General features: G+C 30.9%; 1 protein-coding gene across 1 annotated transcript in view; it reads right to left on the bottom strand.

Annotated features, from left to right (window-relative positions):
* LOC129217105 (mediator of RNA polymerase II transcription subunit 13-like) overlaps nucleotides 1–26,634 on the bottom strand; it is a 132,638-nt gene that overhangs the window by 47,067 nt on the left and 58,937 nt on the right. Inside the window, exons 17-25 of the mRNA XM_054851358.1 lie at nucleotides 25,725–26,539; nucleotides 22,780–22,944; nucleotides 22,465–22,562; nucleotides 19,935–20,244; nucleotides 10,704–10,853; nucleotides 6,452–6,672; nucleotides 5,203–5,388; nucleotides 3,448–3,677; nucleotides 1,726–2,140 (exon numbers count right to left, since the gene is read on the bottom strand). Coding sequence (XP_054707333.1) covers nucleotides 1,726–2,140; nucleotides 3,448–3,677; nucleotides 5,203–5,388; nucleotides 6,452–6,672; nucleotides 10,704–10,853; nucleotides 19,935–20,244; nucleotides 22,465–22,562; nucleotides 22,780–22,944; nucleotides 25,725–26,539 — 2,590 coding nt within the window. The remainder of the gene's footprint in view (nucleotides 1–1,725; nucleotides 2,141–3,447; nucleotides 3,678–5,202; nucleotides 5,389–6,451; nucleotides 6,673–10,703; nucleotides 10,854–19,934; nucleotides 20,245–22,464; nucleotides 22,563–22,779; nucleotides 22,945–25,724; nucleotides 26,540–26,634) is intronic.

The raw sequence follows: 26,634 nt of genomic DNA, 5'->3' as shown, positions 1-26,634 counted from the left end.
TTCCAGGAACTCTGATTTTCGGTGTCAGTCACGGCTACTTTTTATCAAAAACATTTGAAAATGCAGAAAGAAAGAGTAAAGTGGACACTGAATGGGGACGCTCCTAATATTGATAGCAACAAAAATGTCCTTGTTTAGTAAAAATGATTTTAATTTTTATTTTGATGAATTAGAAAAGCATAAAATTACTATTCGGAACTCCAGCGCTCAAATACGCTACCTTGCGGTGATTTACAAAACTGCAAATGAAACTAAAACATTGCCACGTTGCGTTCCACGTGTGTCTGTTGACGTAAACACAGGCAGTTTGTTCTGAGTATTTATTAACGCAATCGATGTGTCTTAGTTTGCTTTCAGCTACAGAAATTAATTCGTCCCTTAGTAGTATTCTCGAGCTTCTCAAAATAATGTTAGTTTTCATTATTTCCTTAATAATTGGTGAAAGCGAAAATTCTGGATTAACAAACTTGGATAACGTTATACAAGGTAAAAAATTTTATTGTTTTGTATGAATTTGTAAGAATATGGGGGTTTTTTAATCTTAAATTAATTAAACTTACCATATTTTACAGCAGCATTTAGTTGGAATGGACAGTATGCAAAATATTTTCTTGAATATATTATCGTAGAACAAAATGAATAACCGAGAAAGAATTTACTTTATTCCTTTTATTCTCAGCTGAAAGGTTTCGCCAAATTTGTTTAGGGTTATAGTTTTAGTATTGTGCAAGCAAAGTAGCCTTGGCGAGATTTCGCGTTTTTAGTTAAACCATTTTTAATTTTTATCATGAGTGGAATAAAATGGTAGTAAGATTACAGAATTTGATAAGTAAAAAGAAATAATGGTCAATCAACTGAAAAGAAAACTACCACCATATATCCGTAAGAATTCTGTAGATGATTTGCATAACTTGACATAATTAAATCGTAACTCGGAAATTAGAAAAATCGAAACAGAAAAATTTTAAATTAACCGATTCGGGAATTCGAGAGAAATAACTCAGCAACAAATGCAAAACAATAAACGCTAGCCAAGCAAGGCAAAGAAGTATCATCTTCTTTCGATAATAATTTGTAACGTCATATTGAATTTTCTAGCATTAATTGCTGTTCATGTCAGACCACAATTATTATTTAGTTTTATCAAGAATTGATAAATATCGAATTCAACATTGTGGAAATAGCTGCTTAGAACTACGAACTACGTAGTTTGCATTAATCTTTGACGTTTATGCTTCTTGAATTCTCATTTCTTTCTACGTGGGCCAGAATATCCACAAGACTTTGAAAATTAATTTAAAAAGAATAAAGCGAAAAAATCTTACGTACGAACAAAAATCACAACACTTTTAGCATTTTCTTCGTTACCATGTGCATTTGTTTTAGTTTATAAGTCCGCCATTAGACAGTGACTTCAGTGCCCCCTATAGTTCGTTGGAGTTGCGAATATTACATTTTTCATACTTCTATATCTTATTGAAATTTTTAATTATTTGGATCAAGTTTTGGTCAGGGCAAACCTAACCTGGCAGCATCACATGCTATGAATAGTATCTGCATAGTCTTCACAATGCTGCCAGGTTAAGTTTGCCTGAACTTCGGTTAAACTTTTTAAAAATAAAACTCAATATTAATTACTACAATTTATGTATAATTGTATTATCAATTACAACTGGTAAGTTTTAAGGATCAAAATGAGGAGAGAAAAATGTCTGAATAATGTACCTGGGTGGTGGCAGATGTAGGAAATACCAAGATATGTGTACAGGTTGCATCCTCGGGAGTACTGAGATGACACGTTTTCGATCTGCTGCTAGAATAACTTCCATCTGGAGTGAATTGGTCAGGCATTAACCTTAAGGCTGCATCTGGTTCTACAGATACCAAGCAAGCAGATAAAATGCTAGGTGCTTCTGATATTGCACATTGATGGCAAAGTTTTTGTAATCTTTTGCTGTAAGATTGCATAGCCTTTCTACTAAGAAGACATGCCCATGTTTTAAGCTCCCCATGACCTAATCTTCCAAATCGCTCAATGACAAGTCTCCACGGCTGAACAGATACAGAAATGACTTCAAGAATAAAATCTAGTAGCTTATGGAGGCCAAATTTTCGCACAGATGCATATTTTCTCTGATTCCTAAAAAATAAGTCAAAAATAGTTTTTAAATATAAAACAAATAAGTATAAGGCAAGTGTGGATATAGGTTAAGTATATAGTTACAAAGAAACAATTCCTTAATTTTAATCAGACAAAAGAGCTTTTGTTGGATGTCTTTTCATCCATAAGCTCATTTCTTTTGCTTTGAAAAAGGCGTTCCTTGTAAGGCAGAAACACGTGTCTGCACTAATCTGCAATTCGTGCTTTTCAACGTTATTTCTTATTTTACTTTTCAACACAAAGGTATTTATTTAACTCAAATGTACTGGTTAATGTAGGGAGGAGATGTCTCTCTTAGAATTATATATGGAGTGGATTAAATTTTTGATCAGGAGAATATGTAGAAATAATTTCTGGTTAATTCAAGCTTTTGTGTAGGACCATATTCTTAAAGTTTGCATTAAATGTTGTTTTGCATCAAAGTTTCTTCCAATTTAATCAAATTTTTCAATAATTTCTGATGGTTTTTTTTTTTTTTTTTTTTTTTCACAAAATTTAAAATGTTCAAAAATCTAATAAATACTTTAAACTTAAATAAAATTTGAAACATATTATTGACAAAGATTCAAAGGAAAATATGTCTTAACATTTTTGGCAATCTGCTATATTATAAAACACACAATAAGTTATGTTTGACTAAAACCATACCAATTTCTTCCACTCAAGAGTCATTATTTACTAACTTTGAGAGCCAAGTTTCTAAGCAAATTGTATGAAGAAGCTCATATTCAAAAAATTAAAATAATTATCTTTTCTCAGTAATCATTTTAAAAACAATTACAGCAAAAGTTTGACTATCTGTAATGCAAGGTAAACACTATAGTCCACAATAAGCAAGTTTTCCAGAAAGTTGAGTGCCAGAAAATTCAGGTTCATTTTGCAAACTTTAACTAATGTAAAATTACTGTACTTCACATACTCGCATATAAGTTGCGGAAATTGATCCAAAACATAAGATTATGCATTGGGCAATGTAGGTAATGCTCTTTGAAGACTTTTAATGTTTACAGAGTTACAGGCTTTCATGAGTCTCTAAAAGGACAATAAATAAATATTTCCTTTCGGCCTGAACCTGGGTGGAAATTTTCTGGTTACTTGAATGTCAGATTGTTAAGTTTTCAATATAACTTTTAAAAACAACAAATTGTAATATTTATAAACATTTAAGAGTTTAATTTCCCAAAACTAACCAAAGAAGTCTTTTATGCAATTGAATGAATATAAATACAGGTAATTGACTCATAAAGTGTACGCATGAAGTTGATTTTAATAAATATTTTACATACTTGCTAGGTATGGAAATATTTATAATGTTTGTCTCTGTAAATTCTCCTTTATCATTCGTACAGCTTGCTAAAATGAATCTTTTGTCTTTAGTTAAACAATAAGAGCAGTACAGGACACTGGCACTCTGCTTTCTATCTCCAAACATTTCATTTAATTCAGTTTGCTTGTCTTTTACCGATGCCAGTATGAAAGGTTGATTGTAGATTTTCAGGGGCCTTTGTATTTTACTCTAAAAATATAAATAAAGGTAAACGTAAGGCATTTTGAAATAAGTACATAGAACATATACATGACGTGATGTACTAGATTAAAGCTACTGCAAAAATTAAAATCAACACACCTTTCATATCTGGGTTAAAATATCAACACTACTCAATTTTGCCAGTGAAAATAAATATCAAATAAGCTATATATGGAAGTAATTTTTTGGGACTTTCTATGTCAAATTAAACAAAAGAAAAACAATGATAGAGAGAGATTTGATGCTTCCCAGATTTTAGCAAACCTTGACATCTGTGTGAATTTCCCTCTGACCGATTAAAGGCGTGGGGAGAGGTCACTCTGATGCCGAGAAAATTTCTTCATCACGCAAAATTTGAAATACATAAAAAGGAAAAGTTCCTTACAATTGCAGTTGCACTGGGAGCATGTGTAAGGGACAATTACACTCACAATGGGAACAAACTTAAAGAAAAAGTAAGCTTATGCATAAAAAAAGAGAATGAAAAAAAAATGTCTTGAAAGAACTTTGGTTATCCAAGAGTTTTGTATAATCAAGGTTCTATTTGCACTTATTTAGTCCTAATAATGTTAGAGCTTTTGTCGCCTATGTTCCATCAGTTTAATTTCATTTATTTATTTATTCATTTTTTAGTTATGTTTAAGACACCAGTTCAAAAAAAAAAACTTTTTAATAATTCCATAACTTCAATAAAAGGTGACTATGAAGACATTTTAATATTGTACATGAACAAAAGCAAATATGAAAGTAATTATATAAAATGACAACAACGTGTATAAAGTACAAATAAAGTATTAAAATAGAGTTTAAAACTTTTTAAATTCTATTTTAATACTTTATTTGTACTTTATACACGTTGTTGTCGTTTTACTCATTCCATAGTACAAGGTTTTCGACTGCCTTTTTACAATGAAAGTAATTGTCTCATCTGACAATAAAAAAAAGTTTTTAAAAAATGTTGCTTCCATGTGCTTCAATATTTTTTCCTGTCTATTTCTGATCTTCTTGTCTGTTTCTTAAATTTATCAAGCCAAGCTCAGTTCCTTGTTTCAAAATCGAAAATAACAGAGAGTACTGGTTTTCTCTCTCTCTCATTGTTAGTTTTCACACAGTAAAAATTGATACATATTTTCCAATGCAAAAACTTACTAAATATTTATCCTAGAGCTTTCCTTCATGTACATTAATTATTGCAAAAACGATCTCGATTAAACAAAGTAATTTCCTCCTGCAATTGTACAATTTGAAATCCACAGCAATTTGAACTTTTTTTTTTTTTTTGAAGGGGAGAGGGGGAGCTTTTAATTCTTTATCAAGTTTTGCCACTATTGAAACATAAATTTTACGTTTTATTTTTTAAAGATTGATATAAGTAAGAAATCAACTTCAGTGAATTGCAAGTCCTGATTTATTTTCTATATTGACACAAAATAAAGTAATACAAACATAAACAAATAAAACATAAATTTTTATTGTTATTCGGGGTAGGAAAGTGATTACGAAGAATACTCACTTTTTCAGTTTTCAAGAACCCTTCTTGAGCTGCAGCAGGACCAAATCCAGTGAGAGATTTTGCATTAGATTGACTTGAATGTAGCTGATGTGATTGAGCAAAAACTGAAAAGGCTAAAGATCTTATTTCATCTTTTCTTGGTTTTTTAATGTCGTCAAAACACAAAATGGAATCAAGACTTAAAATCTGAAAAGAATAATTATAAATTCAGGAGAAATGAATTTCAAATGATAATTATAGAAAACTAACTATTTCAATATTACAAATTATAATATTAGGTTCATCACAATAAGCAACATTGCTGTACAGTGGAAATGTAACAGAATCAAAAATTTGGTGTAGGCATGCCATTACACCTCTGATTTCATTAAAAAATGTTTGTGATTAGTAAGTCATTCTTGTTGCTTGTGAAGCATTTAAAAAAGGAATAGTAATAGGATGAATGATTGGAGTTGCTGAGAAGTCAATATTTTACATCATAAGAAACTGAGTGATTGGAAAGAGCTAAAATAATTGTAAGAAAAAATAGAAAATCAGAGTGAAAAAATGGCAATCCCTGAATTTTACTATAATATAACTTAGTATTGGGATTGCTAATAAAAAGCAGTAAGAAACAATAACTGCTGCCAATTTTAGGAAATGACACTTAATACTAGGTGAAAAATAGAAAATTATATAGTACAAACAAGAAGCATTTCAAATACACAGGATTAATATGAGAGACCCTGCAAAACTTTTTTTACTATTAAAGATTATTAAGTACAGTTGGCTCTCTATTTAACGACGACTTTTCACAGTCCCAGATGGTTCACTACAGTGTTAAAAGCATTCTATTTAAGGACGCTTTCTACTTAAGGATGATTTTTTTGTGGTCCCTTGAAAATCCTTAAACATAGTGCCAACTGTATATTACTGTGTATTTTAAAGTGATTTCAAGTTATTTAGTGCAATTAATTTTTAAGTTTCCTTCAACTTTTTTTTTTTAATCTAACAAAGGAAAAAGACCATGTGAAGGGGCCTTTTAAGAATTCATACTGCAAAGCTTATACCATTTAATTCAAAGAGCTTTTTAAAACACAATGAAAGACTCACAAAAAAAAAATAGGATTTGCTTTATATTAATTTACAATTTTTACTTTGCAATGTGTTAATGTCTTCTGAGACAATCAAGTTTACTTTCAGCTTCTGATATTTATTGAGCCCAGTCTTAAAACTCGGACACAGGCTACTCAAAGCTAAAATTACTCACTTGTAATTGAATACCATTCTTCATGGCTTCAGGTAAGCAGGCTACCATGTCGTGATATGAATGCATCAGACCTAATGTGACTAAACGATAAACTTCTGAATCACACTGGGCAAAAGTAAATGGCTCAACAATATAAATGACTAGAGCAGGTTCTGACAAATGATCACCATCTTTTTGATCAGACAGAGATTGCAAACTGGCTATGTTGTCAGTAGATAGTTCTAAAAAATAAAAATACATTATCTGTAAATTTTATGTTACTCTTGTACATCATTAAAAATCTGTCAGATATGATTTCTCTCAGAAGAAATTCATGAAATTATTGACACTGAAAACAGTATTTTTTCATGAAATGATGAAGACAGAAAAAACTCACCACCATTTTCAGTGCTTTCAATTTTTTTATATTTAATGTCTTCAGACCTGAAGTTTAAAAAAAAAAAGAAAAATACTCTCTCATACACACTCATATAGTGAGATTTATTATGTTGATGGCTGTTCCTTCTACCATTTGCAGAGAATCTTCTAATTTTATTTTTTGTCACTTACACAGGGTTTGTACAGACTTGAGTAGAAAAATTCCAAGGACTGCCAAAGAGAATCCAAGGAGCCAAAAAAAATTTTTTGAGTTACTCTAAAATTAAACATATAGCCTGTGGCCCAATGGCGACATTTCATTCACTTTGAACAAGGTTGAATCAATTTCTGTTTCTTAAAATAATGTACTGAAGAAATATATTTTGTCATACATACCAAGTCAACTGTATTATTACTAATATTTCTACATACTACTTCTAAATCAAAAAACATTTCTGATACTTTTTATTCCAACAATGATAAAACACTGTTCATTGGTTTCATACACATTTAATTATAAAATATATATTCAATGGTTTTATGAGTCAAAAATACATTATAGAGCCTCCAAATACTAAATAATATTTACATTAATCATAGACTAATAATACAGGCATCAGTATTATATGTCTATGATATTATTATGACATTATAGTAATTAAATATTAACCATGCAAGTGCTTCTTAATCTTTCATAATTTAAAAGGAAAGAAACTATTTTACGAGAATTAGAATAAAGTCATACTTCCAAAAGGAAAAAAAAAAAGACAGATGAATTTAAAAATTAAACCAATTAAGAATTTAATAACAGATGATTTGAAATTGAAGAAGTAAAATGTTTATATTAAGATAAAAATTAAATCTACAAAAATTAGCTGTGGTATGAGTTCCAAGATTTTAAATAACTCAAATATTTAGAAGAAGCAGAAGGATTGGCATTTCAAGCACTATTGCAGGGATATTAAAAGCCTCTACAAGTGTATTTCAGACACTCAAAATCGAAAATATGCATTAAAAAGTTTGACAAGCACATTTTTTTCACTTTGAATTTTTAATAAAAATTTAGCAGAGTGGAGATAGGGTATGAAATTTTATAAAAATAATTGGACTTTTTTAAATTCACAACTAATTATTTTGTTACTTTTTATTAATACAAAATGTCAAACATTCTAAAGGTCAAAATTCAAAATAGTACACATCTCTTCTTTAGCTGCCGTCTTTCCTTTTATCATTAGAAAATGTTAAGTTGAAAAAAGTTTTGAAGACCCAAAATATTACTAAGAGAAATAATATCTAACGATACAAGTCATTAAAAACTGTTTTCCGATACATTAGTATGTATAGTTAATTTTTACAAAGAAAAAAAATCAAATGAAGCATAAATTTAGCTGATTTAAAGCAGCATGTTGACTAATTACTTCTTACTTCCAAAGTATTTGAAACATTTTTTGGATGCAAAAGGATTGAAACCTCAAGCACGACATGCAATTATCTGCAAAGTACGTATTTAATGTTGTCATGCTTTCAAAACAGAGGATGTTTTTACAGGAAGTAGAAATTATGAAAATTAATTTCAAATAATAGAAAACTTTTTCAAAAATTTTGTAAAAATCCTTTTAATCTTTAAAAAAAAAAATTTTTAATTTTAAACCAGAAAATATTAGGAAGAGAAGAAATTTCTATTAATAAACGTGTCTAGTTCATCAAAAACACCATTTCTAGTAGAGTTTTGTTTTTCTTTTTTACTTTCTTCTATATCTAATATATAGAAGAAAGTATTGGATTCGTGCAAATTTTCGAATTTCGAATTTTGACGGATTCGAACGTTTTGAGGTGTGCTGAGTCCAATTCGACCATTTTTGGAAAATGTCTGTCTGTCTCTGTGTGTGTGTGTGTCCGTGTGTGACCAGTTTTTTGTGGCCGCTCTACAGCAAAAACTACCGCATGAAATTGAACGAAATTTGGTTCACATATGTGCCCCTATGTGAACTTGTGCCCATTGGTTTTTGGCGCGAATTCCTCTAAGGGGGGTGGAGCAATAAGACGTTTTTTGAGTTACGCATGCTTGCTATTCCTCAGGAAGTAACTGGCGGAATCAAACAAAATTTGGTCCATATGTTGCCATTAACAGGAACAGGTGCTGATTCAATTTTGGCATCAATAACTCAAACAGGGGTTGAGCTATAGAACGTTTTTTGTCGTCAATTGTGACTGCTGTATCTCAAGAAATAATGAACGGAATGAAAGAAAAATTTATTCGCAAGTAGCCCTTAGTGGGTATAAGAGCTGGTTTTATTTTGGTGTCAACAGCTGAAAAGGGGGTGGCGCAGTCGAACGGTCTTTTTTTCCATTGTGAGTGCCATATCTCAAGAAGTAATGCTACGTTCTGGATGAAATTTGGAATAAATGTGAATCCATATGTAAATAGGGGTTGGTTCAATTTTGGCGCCAATCGCTCTAAGAGGTGTTGATTTTTTTTTTTTTTTTTTTTTTTTTTTTTTTTTTTTTTTTTTTTTTTGCGAACAAAAATAGCTTTATTAATGCAATAATAAGAAAGATAAATAGTAATAGATCATCATCTGCATATTTCTCCTGATTTTAATTGTACGGAAATGATCGGAAATATTATCTCAATGATTTAAAATTTTTAACTGTTGCCATCTTATGTTTGTTAACAAATAAAATATTTGTAATTAATTCAAGCAAGGCTTTTAAAATAACTTTCAATTTTTGCTCTTTGCTTTGCTTTTACAATAATTCAGACATTGGGATGGTCGTCAAGTTTTTGCATGTGTAATTTTGTTTTTGTTGCGAATATTGCTTCCTCGTCAAGCATGGGGAGGGATCAGAAAAAAAAGAAAAATATAGAAGAAAGTTTGGTGAGGGCCACAACAAACTAGTTTCTTTTTGCATTTATCTAAAAAGTTTAAAAAACAATGAGGAATTGGGAAAGTAAGATATGTAGAGGTTTTCAAAATAATTGTAAATACTTTAAAGCTACTAAATTTGCTGCTGATTTCACAGAGTTAATTAAGTCTCAAAAGATACGAAATTTGATTCGTGCAGTGATCATCACTGTCCACTGCATTTTAATACTACTTAGATGACTTCACCAACTCAAATAATAAGATACTGCAAAGAACGATTGTAAAGTGATAAGCTTAATCACCAAAAATTTAACTCAAATATCAACATAAGTTACATGTATTTTTTTTTTTTTTTTACTTGTTTTAATCTCTTAAAAAGCTGTATTTGAGTTTATTCAGAGCCTGATACAATTGAGAGAGGATAGAAGATGCTGTTAGAAAATTTATGTACATGGAAGTAAGCTTGATTAGCTCTGAACGAATTTTCTGTGAAAAAAATGATGAGTGTAATAAATACACAAGAATTCAATAACCTAACTTAATTTATATTAATTCAGAATAAAAGCAAAAAATATCAAAATCCTGTAATTGATGAATCTTACAAAAATTTCAGAAACTAAGTTTCTCACACAAGAACATAAAAGCTGAATTCTGATTGTAAGGATGTGTATTAAGACAATGACTTCTTTGAAATTAAGATCTACATATTAATCAACAGATATCAGTTCTATTCAGAGCGTATGTCTACCTAAATTGGAGTAACAGAACAGGTACGGTGGGAAGGGGGGGGGGGAGATTTCAGCTGGCATTGTCTGTAAACTGAAAGTCTCTCTGTCTGTCAGGATCTTTGCAACGCATACGTGCTTCAATTTTGATTCCTGATAATTTCAAGGAGTACTCTGTTAATCCAAAAAAGAGATCTAAGCATCTTGAAAATTGCATTTTTTCCCAGGAGTCCAAGGGGTCTGTATGCACCCTGCTAACTCCCTTTGCTTCCAGGTGCTTGAATTCTAAAACTAAAAACTTACCAGTTTCTACATTCTTTGGAGTAGCAGGTTTGTCAGCAGTGTTTTCTATAGAACTAGGCACGAGATTTGCCAACCCAGCATTTTTGTCTCCAACTTTTGAAGAGCTGCTGAAAAGGTTCTCGTCAAGGGTTAAAGTTGATAAATGAGGTGCTATAAGAAGAAAAGTGACACTATAATGGCTGCATGTTTAAGCATTAGTTATGTCTTCTTTCAAGCAACTAAAGGACAAATCACAGTTAATACGGAAAAACCCCTTTGACCAGCCACCAACTAAAAATCACAGTATTTCAAAAAAAAAAAAAGTTTCCAAATATAAACCATTAGCTAAAGTAAGCCATTTTTTCGGAAACACCCACAAGAAACAGGAAGAATTAATTTCAAATTTATAAAAATGTAAGTATATGTAGTACAGTACAACCTCGATATCTCGAATCTCTCGAGACGAGGGAAAATTTCGGGATATAGAGTTTTTGAGTTATCAAGGTTTTAAAAAAAATTACACTAGTAACTCTCACAACTACACACGTAAGCTTTATGCATTTATCAGACATGCTGCAGCTTGACGAAGAAAAAAGTTGAACTTTACGTGTAACAAATAAAACCTTAGAAATTAACATTTGAGAGTAATTAATATACTTTCACACAGGGAGCTCAAATAATATTGTTTTTATATATTTTTTATATTGATTTTTTAAAATTCATTTTTTTTTTTCAATTTTATTTTTTCAAAGATTTTAGAAACTTCAGATGGTAATGGACTCAGTCATAAATACAATCAAACTTTTCTTTACATATTTTTTTTTTTTCTTAAATTTGTTATATCTGAATACTGAATATATTTTTTAATGAAAAAGCAGAGTCAAATTATTTTTAAGTTTCCTTTAATATGTGCACCCACATTTGCAGAAATTGTCCACAAAACCAAAGAACACCAACCGATATTTTTGATACACGTTAATTGATGTCAAATTTTTCTTTTTAGCTTAACGTAAAAGGAACTGATTGTGCTAACCATTCATATATCGGAATTAATTTTTATTTTCCAAGCTATCAATGTCACGTAACTAATTACTGTCGGGAACAGCGTTTGACAATTTCGAATTGAATTACTCAACATGAATAGAGAAAAAAAAAACAAGTCTGTTTGCAATTTTAAAGCATTTTGAAACGACTAAGACAAGAAATATTGAATTGCTTTTAAAAAAGACTTATGTTCATAACACACATGCAATCTCGTCGCGGACGATCGCCGAAGCTTGCTTTCCTGCGAAATACACGTAGTCCGCATGTTCGACACACGCGCAGAGTGATCTGCGCATAAATAGCCAGCGAGTGTACCAAGAGAATCGGTGAACTTCAAACTCTGCTGGCGTTCCATAGCTGTGGGCTGTGAGCGTTCGGTAGGTGACGTCACTTATTGAAAGAAGGGAAGCATCGGAGAGAGAGCGATTTATTGCCAAGAATGGACATCCACTGATAGCAACGCTCAAATGCGTGTGCGCATCAGGGCATCTCTTGCGAAAGGAATATTTTTCAAAACTCGATGCGGGTGGAAGGCATAGAACATTTTATCATTTCAGTCACCCCCCCCCCCCCCTGGAAAATATTAATGCAAATCTGCATCAATCTCAGGAATGATAAAACTGAAGAGGAAAAAAGCGGAAATCGGCGTTTCCGCGGAAAAGTAGCGTGTCTGATTTATATATGTACTATGGAACCACTTTGATTTATGATCAATAAAGTAGTCTTCAATATTTTACTAGATTTGAAATTTTAAAATTGTCAAAAGTGCACAGAATGAGATTTTTAAATGAACAATAATTTCAACTTTGTTTTTTCACCTAAAAATTTAAAAATTCAAATTTTATCTTCAACTAATAACCCCACATTAAAATAGTTTTCCGCAGTCTTTTTGTAGGAGTTAAAAAAGAGGAATGTTGAAAATGAGGAACGCATTTTCTGTTTTCACTTGAAAACAGATGGACGAAAAATTGACTTCCTTTCCTCAAAGTGGACAACATGTTGGAGAAAAATGCACAAAGATTCTAAACTCTGGGGAAAACACAGCACCCCCCCCCCCCCCTCGTACCACCACTCCCCTATTATCTTGCCCCAATCCCCTATTCACAAAATTTCCAAGAAAAGGGATCATGGTTGTTTGGTTTAAACCACGTTGGTTTAAACCGTGGTTTAAACCATGGTTTAAACCAATCTGTTTTTTTTTAAACCATGCGGGGTTTTTTTTTAAATGTTTTTTTTTTAAAGCCAAAAAAAAATCCATTTTACAGGTTTACATTGATTTCCCCAGACATATTGAAAAATGTAAAATTCCATTTATGCTAAGTTCCTAGCTAAGTTGCAGGGATAAAAACTAAAATTGCAAAGTTGCTTCTTCAAAATGTATTACAAGCTTTAATCGGAAAAAAATATTAATATATTTTTTATTTCATATATGTGCCATAAAGCAGATTTCAGTCAACTTCCATCATTATGCTTAATTTGCATGATTAGTTAAGATTTACTAAGGGTTGAATCTTTTATTGTAGATGCAATCCATTATATTGCTCACTCCTGTTGCAGGGGTGTGACATTTTTGCCCATTTATTTGCACTTTCCTGGAATTTTAACTTTGACTTGTAAGGTAATCAACAGTCTAACTTAATTGTTTGCACCTAAAAATTAAGATTTGTTCTGCAGGAGAACGCAATATTTTTTGAATCAAATTTTAAAAAAAAGTTTATACTTCATATTATGATACATAATAGTTCCTTATATTATAATGTAGGAAGATTAAAAGACAAATTTTTAAATTCCCAGAACAAAATGCAAATGTATGTGTAAAAATTGATTGAGAAATATATAAATCTTCACATATAAACTACACTCTCCATTGGTGTTTTTTTTTTTTTTTTTGGATTCTGTGTGCTCAAAAGATTTTGATTAGCTGTACACCTATGCTGCTTTATGACTATTGGGTGCAGATAATTCTTAGTTTTTTCCCCCCTTTTGTTCATTGGAAGCAGAAAGCTATTTTAATTATTTAATTTAGTTAAAAGATTTTGTTCTTATCTCTTTAATTAATCAAGAAATTAGGTATAATGTGACTATTGAATAACTGTTAATTACATGGAACCTTAATTACCTTCCGAAAATTGTTTTTCTCGCAAATAGAATTTAAACCAAAAAAACCCGGTTTAAACAAAAAAAAACCTGGTTTAAACCAAAAAAAAACGTTTTTTTTTTTTTTTTTTGAAAAAAAAAACGTTTTTTTTTACCAACCCTGAAAGGGATAAGAAACGTTAAGCAATTGTCCCTGAGGAACTAGTTTTACTACAAAAATTGCCAAAGAAAAACAACAATTGAAACCTGCTTCTGTGCAAAAATTTCAACATATCAAGGGTTTCAAAAAATAAATTTCGAGATAAGTATGGAAAATACATAGGGGCTTTTATAGAAAATGCTGTTTTTTTTTTTTTTTTTTTGAGATATCAAGGGTTTTGAGATAAGGAGGTTCGAGATATCAAGGTTTGACTGTATATGGAAAAAAAACAGCTGTTGTGCTAGCAAACAATAAATAAATGCATCTCCTTAAAAAAGTATTTTAAATATAAACATACAGTCGGACCTCCATATATCGAAGTGGCAAATTGCCGGAAAAAAATTCGATATAGGGTCATTCCATACAGATTCAATGGATGAGCGTTCTCGACCATTTTTAATTTTTTTGAAACTCATATCCCAAAAAGATGCATATGAATGATGTTTAAAACCACTTTTATTTTTTCTCTAACCTTAACCCTTGATTTTTTAAAGTTCATCAAAAGTCATTTTCGCAGTCAAAAATGGGACTTTTAGACCTTTGCATTTTGGCCAAAATCTATTTCAATTAAATTTATGGCGATTAATTTTACGCTTTGATGTTAAAGTGCATAAGATGATAGTCTTACATGCTGAGTTACGTGGCTGTAACTTTATAATTAAAATAATGGCAACAGGTTAAAGTTCAAGGTCAAATGTAAAATTTTAACTCATTTCAAAGGGTCATAACTCGCTTAGGGGATAAAAACACGAAGTGAAATATAGCAAAAACTAATCACTGGAGTCACACTAATGAGAAAATATAGCTGTAATTGTGTGATTGTTTACCCTTTATAAATTATAGCCCTTCAAAGATCAGAAAATTGAAAAAAATGACATTTTTAGACCTCTGTAAACCAAAAGGGGATGGAATTAAAATTAAAATTTCTTGACCAATTGAATATTCCAGTCAAGTACTATACATGTTATATATATTGTTTTGTGTATTTGGTTTGTAAAAAGGATACAGGTCTTTGAAATTGAGCAAATTTGCTAGTTAATTTACGCACTAAAACAGAAATAAAAAGTGTGAAAACTTTATTGCACTTTCTCAAATGGCCTATATAATATATTATGCTGGAAAAACATATTTTAAGTATAAAAAAACTATTTTAATTTGATAACTTAGAAATATTTGGACATGAATGAGTAGTTCATACGTGATTGACAGCTTAAGTAGTTAATTTATAGACTATCTACACACACAAATTTTCAATATACATTAACCTATCTAAATTGCCTTAAACGTATGCAAAAACATTATATATACGAAATTTAAATTTTACAAAGTGCGTTTTTTATTTCTTGTTTGAGTGTAGTTTTGAAAGAATGAACTACCTAGTAGTCCTATAGCTCTAATGGTGACTGAAGTATATGGCGTTTTGGAATGCTTTACCAAGGCACATTCATAATTTGATACTTTGAAAATGTACTAGGAGCAAGACAAGGGGTTCTAAATTTAGTGATCAACACAAGCTATGTAATAACTTTTTTGACAATAATGGGCATTTTCTTTTAATAATCTTTTTAGTAACACACTATTCTTCATCCTATTGCTAGGGGAATATAATTTTACAGAGATAATATGCAAATACGGTGGCATAAAGCAGTGATTAAATGTTGTATTGGGAATTTTATTTGCAGAGTCAAACCTTTCTTGCAGCATTTTTTCAGCTAGTTTAATATACTGAATGCTCACAAGGATACATGCAATGTTTAGTAGCAAAAATGCAGAAGGTATGCATTTCTGTAGGAATTAAAATGTGACTTCTAGTAGTTTTTTGCAAGCTAGTCTTAGTAGTATCAATTCTTTTTACGGTTCCTCTGATTCTGTTACAATGTCCATTACCGTGTGATATTGCATAGCAATGCCATTCAGCACTTTAACATCAAAGCATAAAATTAACTGCCATAAATGTAATTCAAATAGATTTTGGCCAAAATGCAAAGGTCTAAAAGTCTCATTTTTGACTGCGAAAATCACTTTTGATGACCCCTAAAAAATCAAGGGTTAAGGTTAGAGAAAAAATAAAAGTGGTTTTAAACATCATTCATAAGCATCTTTTTGGGATATAAGTTTCAAAAAAATTAAAAATGGTCGAGCGCACTCATCCATTGAATCTGTATTGAATGTCCCTATATAGAAACTTCGATTTATAGAAACAATCTTATTTTATCCTAAAACATTAAAATTAAAGCTCATCCCTATCACAATTTTTGTGTACGAAACCCAATTTCTAATTTATACGAGCATCGGATTAAATGAAAGTTAATAATTTAAAAAACAACAGAAATTTCATTTTTGTGCCTTTATACATCTTCATTATTTTGGCAATTCAACTTGATCGGTAACAATGGGGGATTTTCGTTTTGACGATGTAATTGCGAGAAAAGTAAAAAATCAATCTACTTAACTTGAATGATTTTTACTGCAGCTAAAAAGACTATAGGAATGATAATCAACAGACAAAATTGCTAACTTGAAACTGGTTTTACAATGTTACTGGTTGCAACTAAGATATTTGAAATAAACTTGAGGGAATTTAAGAACTCCAGAACGAAACAACGACCTATCTACATACCCCTCAACCCCAGATTCCTTATGAGTTTCGTAGCAACTTTTAGTGAACATAATTTTCTCCTCTAACATTTATTTTTCATGAAACAAACAGTCTAAAGTGGAAAAAAAAATCTACAATGTCTCACATTTTTTTGATATATAGAGATTTTTTCGATTTATAGAAACAATTTTTCTATGTAATGAACATAGAAATTTGTTTGAATTTCGATATATAGAAAAATTTGATATGTGGAAGTTCGATATATGGAGGTTTGACTGTACATAAAATTTTTTGATATACACATATATGTCGCTATTTTTAAATCCTCGTTTACCCCACATTTAAAGTGCTAGCGTCCACAAAGATTATGACAGGAGCAATGCCAGTGACTAAAATTTTTATAAGCACTATTAATGTTGTAATTCAACTCAGGACTATTACTTAGGACAAACCTAAACTGGCATCATCGTGTAGACAACACATCCTAATCACAGCAATACAACGCTGTCAGGTTAGTTTGCCGTAACTATAGTAATATAGGAAAGTGATGGACATTCTTTCTTGCAACTTTCTTGGAACAAGCAAATAGCGATAACGCATCTTGGAGCACCTAGCTGAGGAGACAGGGTTCAAACTCAACTTTGAAAATTAAAAGTAAGGAGTTTTTAAGGAGTTTTGCAGGAGTTCATTTTACTTTTTAAGGACAAGTTTCTTGTTTAAAGATGCATTTTTTAAAATGTATTTCGGAAAAAATATGTAACATACTAAATTAATAGCATAGAATACTGCTTCTTAGTCTTGAGCCGTTACGGAATCAAATTCAAAATACGACGGGGGGGGGGGGGGGGGGGGGGGGGGGGGGGGGGGGGGGGGGGGGGGGGGGGGGGGTAACCATTGAAATATGTTTTATTTTGAAAATTAATAAAACATAATTGATATTGATTGAAAATTAGTATTTTCTCAAAAACAAAACACGTACTAACAATTTCCTAATTTCCTAACCAAAAAAAAAAGACTTTAAAAAATAAAATAATTGCTACAATAAGAACTACAATAAGCCGACTGAAAGCAGTAGCGGCCAAAATAACTTCCAATTATCAATATAATTGAAAGAATTACAGGACACAAAAGGACAAACTTCAAACACAACAAACAATTTTTGGCAAAGCTTGTGTATGGTTTTGGCATAGAAACATAAGGTTACTCATACAAGATTAAAATACAGAAAATTCCATTTAAACATTAGGGATGAAAAATTTTACAAATTGTTTTAATTTTCAAAATTGATCAAAATTTTGTAGACCATTTCTAAACTTCTGTGTGAATCTACACTGATAAACAGATCTGACTAATTTTAAGAATTTTTCTGCTAAAAAGCATGAAAATATTAATTCTAGAAAATAGTGGTACCACTGTTTAGCTATTAAGTTGCTCTTTCATCTGTTATGTTTATTCATGTTTTGTAATTAATATCTACAAAATTTTAAAATTAGAAAAAAAAATGATTTTGTTCTTAAAAAAAAGTCCTTTTTTTTAATTCAAAAAATTACAAATTTTGCCAAATACAGATGTTACGTATCAAATAAAACACTTAAAGGTCTTGAAACAAAAATAATTTTCAATCAGCGATTCCGTACTTAACTTTCTGACATTTGATACTCTTAAAGATCATGAAGTTTGTCAAAATCTTTTCAATTTAATGATTTTAATTAAAATACAAATGAACTTTATTTCTTTGCCTCTTCACAAGGCATCGTAAGCATCATAAATGCAAAAAATCTTATACCCATGGCGGATGCAAAGAGATTGCGATTTTGAAAGAGAAAGGGTTAAAAGTATAAAGAACGCCACATAAAAGAATTTATTTAAATAAATTATTTTAGAATTGCATTTTAGAGCTTTGCAATAAAAGTATTACTAATAACAATCAAAGTAATTGAAGCAAAAATATAATTAAACCAGAGATTTAGATTTTAACTTTTTGACTCTCATAAAGGATACAGAATTTTTTGAAAACTTTTAACTTTGGGATTTTTATAGGAATAAAAAAAAAAGTTTCATTTATCTGCCTTCTAAAAAAGCATAATAACCATCAAAAATTAGAAAAATTCGATTTTCATATCGGACGCAAAGAGATTGCTTCAATGAAAATGAAAGCATCAAAAGCCTAAAAATGGCAAGTAAAAGAATTTATTAAAGCAAAAAAAAACTTCAGAATGCTACTTTAACAAGTCTACACAATGTTATATTATTATTAATTATCGAAATAATTGTCAGAAATTTGGAAAAAAAATCGGATGAGGGGAAGAAAATAGTCTAAAGAAAAAATCGGATATCCGGTACTAACAGACAAAAAATCAGATTGGTGATAGAAGAAAATCTTTAAGGTCGTGTAGAATAAAAAATAAGGAGTTTGTAAGGAGATAATAGCAAAATTCAGGAGTTTTAAGGGCCCTTATTTTCTTTTCTTAAAAAGCAGTAGTTTATGTGGAGTTTGTAAGGAGCGTACAAACCCTGGAAAAATATGAATCAGGAGCAGCTAATTATAAAACTAATGCAATGCATTTAAATAAATTGCACCTTTGTCTCTAATAACTTATTGTACCATAAAAATAATTATTATTAATTGAAACATAATTTATCTTTGCCAGTAATTGAATTATGGCAAAAATTTATCCCTAAGTACACGTTTCAATGCTCACATTTGTTTAACTGCAATAAGCAAGTTTCTGTGGCTTTACTCATATTTTTATCTTAACTTTAACCTTGTTTATTTATTTCGAACAAGAAAGATTTGACTAAATGCTTTTTAACACACAACTACACAAAAAGCAGAAAAAATATTAGGAATTAGGTTTTCTGTCTGACAATCAATTGTTAATATTCCAAAGGAAAAAAAAATCTCCCAGCAACATACATTATTGTAAAAAATCTTTGAAATCATTATAAAGTGTTGGAAAAACCCATGACAAAATATGTTCACATTTACTTGTGCAGGAGCTACGGAAGATTACTTCCTTTTGAAGATTTCTTTTCTCAAATAAGTTAATTAAATAGGGCATAAATTAGAAATACAGTCCGTAAGAAAATCTGCAAGCTCATTTTAAAAAAAAACAAAACCTTATTCAAATGATTTCATTGTATGTTCTCAGGTGTGACAAATAAATAACAACTTCTACAAACAATCCTTCATTTGCAAAATTTCTCTTTAATTATTGCGGGCATGCTTCTCTGTCTCCTTTTGTTACAAGAAAACAGAGTAACAATCAACCCTCAAATCAGTGAAATAAGATAAAATTGTAAGATGACATACCAAGTCTATGGCGGCATACACGGGCATACAGTTTCAATTTATTGGAAATAGATCCATCTCCAATGTTGTTAAACCATTCTCCAACAGGTTCTTCTGCCACCTTGGAGGCTGCAGTTTTCCCTACTCGCATAATGCCATCCCTTAATACTTTAGTAATTGGCGTATGTCTTCCAAAACCATGAGACTCATACATGATACTAAGCTCTTTAAAGAAGTTTTTGACACGAGAAAGCACAAAATCACTCTCTGGAGCAACTACAATATAAGCCACATCTCTTCCAAGGGAATAAGGCTCTAAATGCAGTTTGTCCTATGAAAATGAAGATGGTGTTTAGAATGCTATAACAGTAAAACAAGTGTAAAACAATAACATCTGAAAAACATTTCTACATTGAATATTTTCATTCATTCAATTTTTATCTGCAATTCAAATACAACTCTAATCTGAATAACATTTTGTCTCTCAAAAATTTCAGAGTAAATTAAACAGCTTCTATGAATCACTATTGACATGTGCATTTGTGCACAATGACTCGACTAATCTAGACAAAAGTGCGGCAAAGTGTAGTAATTATGATTAAGTTGTGTTTTTCAAAATGAACAAATTGGAAATTTAAATGTGTTTCACAAAAGAACTTGAGAAATAATGAACTTTATCTTGAAATATTGTTACAAATTCTGTAAATAGTAATTATTGTAGTAACGTAACCTGTAAATAGTTTCCCGTAATGAATATACAACCCCTTAACATATGGCTAAAGTATACAACCCCCTATTCTTTTTTTTCTTATTTCATTCACTGATTTTATCAATGAAAGTGTAGTTGTAGAACGTTGTAGCATTTTCTGGAATCTTTGAGAGATTTCTTTTCGGTGTGTATATAAGCCGTTAGCGATGGATAAAAAGTTGAGTTTCGATTGAGATTTCCAACTGAGAGCGTATTTGCTCTGTTTATCGCGAGGCATTTCGCTGTGTTGTTTTCGTATTTGGAAGTCAATACGTGTGTAAACGTTGAGTTTACGGTGTTGTGTGATAATTGCTTAATTGCTGATGAATAATTTAGCAGTTGTTAACGATTTCTCCTGTACATAGTGTAAATAAAGCTCCTGTGTTTTTATCAAGAACTGTGTCTTCATTTCAAGAAAGTGGAAGTCGCACCGAATCCTTTACAATATAAATATCAAATTATCACTGTGTATACTAACAAAAAGTAGAACTTTGTACACTAATTAATAAGTAGAAGATTCTGAGTAATCAGTTGTGTGATTGTAATCAATCATGATTGATTGCATTTTTGAATAATTATCAGAATTTTAAATGGGGAAATTCAAACGCCTTGTTAACTACCAATAAACTACCAATTATCAGCAAACGGTTTACCAACGAACATACATTTCTCTTTTTCAATTCCCATCCTTGAGATGGAACCTATTTCTGTGATATAAGAAGGGTATGACAGTTTTTACTAAACATTAAATGTGCAAAAATACTTTTTTTTTTTTTTTTGTCTTTCATTGAGCTTATTAAGAAGTTACTCCTTTGTAATTTCTAATAACTTAGATATGCCCTTCATCAAGAATGTTAAACTACATATTTTATAGTTTTTATATCACCCTATGTCCTCATTTAGTCATGTGTAACCACCATGCACAGCAAAACTAGAAAAAATTTCTCTGAAAAGATTTTTCCTTGGCTCCTTTTTCAATAGGTAAATGTACAAGGTGGGCTAAAGTATAGAGCCCATTTCATGCTTGAATTTCCTTTTTAGAAAAGAATAAGTCGGGTACATACATGCATCTTTTTTCTCTATAAAAACAGCATAAAAGAGTTTTATGCAACACAATTTGAAATATTATGAAGTTCCAAATGAGTTTCATTAGTGGCATACAAAATAGCAAGCTGAAATTCAATTTCATGCTAAGTGTTTTGCTTGCAGCAGTTCAGCCTGTATTCAAATGACTTGAAAGATTCATTGTTTCATTTCATCAACATCCAGAACTGGAGTTGCCTAGCCTTGATTTATACAGATTTGCTTTCATGTGCATAAAACACATTTTTTCCTCTGCCATAACCATTTGCAGGCTGAGTCAATTAGTATATTTCTCAGAGAAATTCCGTCATGTCATATAGTGAAAGTTATTTGATGGGTAAAATTATGTTGTATAAAACGGCTTCACGTTGTCTTGCAATTCAAAAATAATGTACGTGGCTCAATTTTTTTTTATCAAGCACGAAATGGGCTTGCTGACATTTAAAATGTCTTACTCCCTTAAATATATCACAAGGTAAGGTTGAAACTGAAAAACAGAGGAGAAGTCGGCAAAAAGTGGGGCACCTTAGTTTTGTTAGTAAAATTCCAACAGCAAAGTTTCAATTTCATTCTCAATTTTTTCTCTCTCTCTTTTTTACCTCTTCAAATTCCACTTAATTCTAGAATTAACTAAATTCATCAGATTACGTTATATTTTTTAGAATGAAGACTAATCAAAAAATAATCATATGAATACAAATTCAAAATACAAAAACCTACCCAAAATTTTAATGCAAATGGGGAAACAGCAATGCATTCGTGGTCCTGACTCATTAGCAAAGATGGAATAGGCTGAGGGTCGCATTGGTCCTCTGAACCTAGCAGAAATGAAAGACAACGTATGTAACTAAGAGTTAATTTCTGATGTTAAAAGTAATGGGAATCCCATAGCACAGTGCCATGATTTGAATTGTTAAAAATGGCATACATACACTCTATACACTAATAAATTTTACTGCAATATTTTTTCATCTCAAGTCAAAACCTAAATACAGAACTGTTAGTACATGCAAGGTACTAAGAAATTTTGATTACCTCTTGCAGCTAATGTATGAAATTCCCTCCAAGTTAGGGGTCCAGAAACAACGTATGTGATATCCCACATTCGTTGGGTATTTTTCTTATGCACAGCAGCTTGAAGTATGGGTTTTAAAGAATCTAAAAATAACATTATATCCTCACTGGTAGAAGGCAAGGGACCTATATGAAAAATTTTTAAAAAAACAGTAAGATACTAATTACAACTTACTTCTTAAAAACTAAATTCAGGAAATCTCATATTCAGTGCCATATTGAAGATATACATAGAAAGAATAAATAAACAAGCATTGAATTGAGTTTCATATCCATAGTAGCATATCTGGGGCATGCCACAATGGCTAGCATATTTAATATGAACATAATCAATTACAATTTATCATCAATGTTTATACATCATTATAAAATGTATCAATATATACTATATATAAATATAAATTTAATATAATTTATAACATTATACTGTCTGTTTAAAATAAAAACAATAATTAAAAAATATATTTTATACTAGTGGTACCCACACGGCTTTGCCCGTAGTAGAAAGTTAAAAGGTCATTTGGTTTGCCTGTATATTTACAAATAATGGATGAAGAATTTGCTCGCCCACGTTGAGTTAATTTAATCCTCCATGTTATGGTAATTTACTCATCCATGTTATGATAGTTTGCTTGGTAAAATTTTCTTCAAATTGGAATAGAAAAAGGACAAACTCTACTTTTCAAAAAATCGCTCGAAGTGCACACTCCCATGCTATAAACTAATTTTTTGCCAAATTTCATGAAAATTGACTGAACGGTCTAGGCCACAGGGCTCCAGGCAGACAGACTTTTAGCTTTATTATTAGTAAAGAAAAGATAACCTCTATCAACAAAACAAAAAGGAATTTAGTTAAAATTATCTCTTTATAGTAAATAAAAGTAAGGTTTCAAAGAAATTCTGGAAAGAAGTCTATCGCAGACATGCATCCAGGAGACCCCATAGCACCTACAGCCTTGAAATTTTGTACAAATTTCTTCGAGCCTAGGGAATGTGCACCTGGGCTTTTATTTTTTAAAATTCAAATTAGTTCTTTTGTAATTAATTTTTTAAGCTCAAATTTTGCGTAAATTGCCCATTATTGCCTATTAAATGGGTGAAAAATTACTTGCACATATTAATATTATATATTGTTGAAAATGGGAAGAGCTTTCCGCGCTCTACAGAATTTGTTTCAATGTTCTAACTTAAATACGGCGGGAGTTACTTGCGTTTTTAGCAAACTTTTTTAGGCTTAGCTAAAACTTAGGCACTACTTTCTTCATTAAATCTATCAGTAAAAAGCAAAGGAATTGTCCAACAGTTTTCTTTTTGACACCACTGAAAAGAGTGGCTTTTTTTACTCCAGATCTGACCTATAGTCAAAAGATTGAGCTTCTTAAAAAGAAAGAAAAGTTACAAGCTGTTAAAAATTAAGTTTGAATAAACCTCATCTTCATTGAAATTATTGATGTTTTATTTGGCATTGCCATAGTTACGTCTTTTCGATTTGCATGTTTTTTTCCCTTATTCACGAACTCGAATGGTTTCGATTTTAACGGAAAATCTTAGGCTCAACTCAATTCAAACCCCAAGCTAAAAAGCATAATATATATTACTGAGACCATGAATATACAAAACTGCAGTTTTGCAATGCTCAGGAGCCCCTTAGCCCTTATGGCTCTGCAAGTTGGTACAAGTTATTTTGAAACCCGGTTAAGGGGTGCTTTTTGATCCAAAGGGAGCTCATAATGTGTTTTTAATCTGTTTCTTTCTAACTGACGATTTAAATCTTTGCGAATCAAATAAGATTGAGAAGCAATCTTCGGGGGTTGGTGAGCGTTAGTGAGCAGGGGGCAGAGCCCCCTAGTTTTTTTAAAAATAATTAGATATTAAATTAAAATATAGAGTTTAAATTAAATTTGACGCAGCTAAGCCAATTCTTTAGTTAAATATTTGTTGAAATAGGTTGAGTAAAATGTGCATGCAGGTCTCTCCCCCTTCCTCTTTTCTTTTTTTAAATACAACACAGTTTACACATGAAACGTAAATCTGAAAAATACATTTTTTGAGGCTCAAAAAACTAGAAGAGTGCATTGGAAATAATTTTCAGCCGAAGCTACTTGAAAGAGAGATTGAGCAGATGTCAGAAAATCAAAGTAGATATACGGGGAAAGTAGACTCATTAAGTTCTAGACAAACTTCTAGTGATAATGCACAGAAATTCTCCTATATGGATAGCACTATTTGAATGAAATTGGAAACAAACTTAATATTACTTTCATCTATATCTATCATCTAATCTTACTTGCACTTAATTTGAAAAAAGTCAAATTTTAATGCACTATAATCCTCTCCTTTTTTCCCCCTACAATAAAGCAGCGAAGCTTTTCTCAGGAAAATTTATCTCAAAATAAGTTCCAAAAAAAAGACTCCACAATCCAAATAAAATAGCATTTTGGGCGATTCTCAAAAAAATGTCCTGTGCCTAATGCTAAGTTCTTTTGTTTTATTCAAGTATCTATAAATTAAATATGGGATTAACTGTTATGCTTTGATAGTGTATTAAAACATGTATTATTCCCGAACAGCATTATTTTTTTGCAGGCTTTGGTTAGCTGGAAAAAATTAAAAATTTAGAGTTATGCACAGGACATTTTTTTTGAGAATCACCCTTTTAAAGAAGTAAGTCTTTCACAGCTTAAGTTAGAATAAAATAAATATGCATTTACCACATATGACTTCGAAAGTCAACTTAACAGATGTTCCAGCTTTCTAGTTAAGTTTAACTTTGCATTTTGGAAATTTATAGGCTCATGCTTAAGGTTATTTTTTAATATTACAGCAACTATTAATTTCAACTTAAAAAAAAACATTTGAAAGTGATTATTAAGAACAAAAATTAATCAAATTAAAAAGTTTCTTACTAGAGACATAAGGCCACTTGTGAAGACTGGTAGATTTCAAAGCTTCATCTAATCTGTTTGATGCAGGACTATCAATGGAATTTTTGCTGTCTTCTAGAGCCAAGAATAATATCTCACACCTGTCATATATTTCTATGCTGTTGCTGAAGGTGAAAGAATCGTGTTTTTTCTGCATTCTGGACTTGAAGAACAAACTAAACCTAGAGTTGATGCTTTTGCACTGAATCCGTAACAGATCAAGAATGAAATCTGGTACATGATTTGAATGTGGTAATATCACTTTCTGAGCTTCAGACGATTGACCTTCACTTGGAATATCAAAAAATGATTGACTAAAATTCTTAATAGTATCACAGTCAATGCCAGTTATTTCATATTCATCTTCAAAGAAAAGTCCAGCATTAAAACTTCTATGGCGATGTGTTACAGCACTAAAACCACAAGTGCACTTATACTGAGGCTCATCATTTCCATTAGGAATTAAAAAACTAGGAAGAATATTGCCTGCATCAGAGCCCTTTATATTCATATTGCACACACATAAGCAACACGAATCAAAGTTATGGTCCTTAAAGGTATTGAGCATAGAATCAGATAGGATTAGATTCACAAGAAGAGCGTGAGCCTCTAAAACTGGGCGAGAATAATTGGAATCTGTAGAATTATTACTTTTATTCAAATATGAAGGCAGGCTTGATACAGATGAAACAGAATCACAGTTAGATAGTGTAAATTGCGAGTCCAAAGCACTTTCTGATTGATAAATTGTATGGCAAACTCTCTCTTCATCGAAAGTTCCATATACTTGCTGTTGACTGCAAGAGAAATATCATTTTAAAATGTTTACAGAATATTTCAATGAAATGCTTACAGAATAGAATGCCCTGATGGTTAGGCATATTACTGGAAT

This window comes from Uloborus diversus, chromosome 1, assembly GCF_026930045.1.
Source record: "Uloborus diversus isolate 005 chromosome 1, Udiv.v.3.1, whole genome shotgun sequence".
Taxonomy (NCBI): domain Eukaryota; kingdom Metazoa; phylum Arthropoda; class Arachnida; order Araneae; family Uloboridae; genus Uloborus; species Uloborus diversus.
This window is presented reverse-complemented; position numbering and strand designations above follow the sequence as displayed.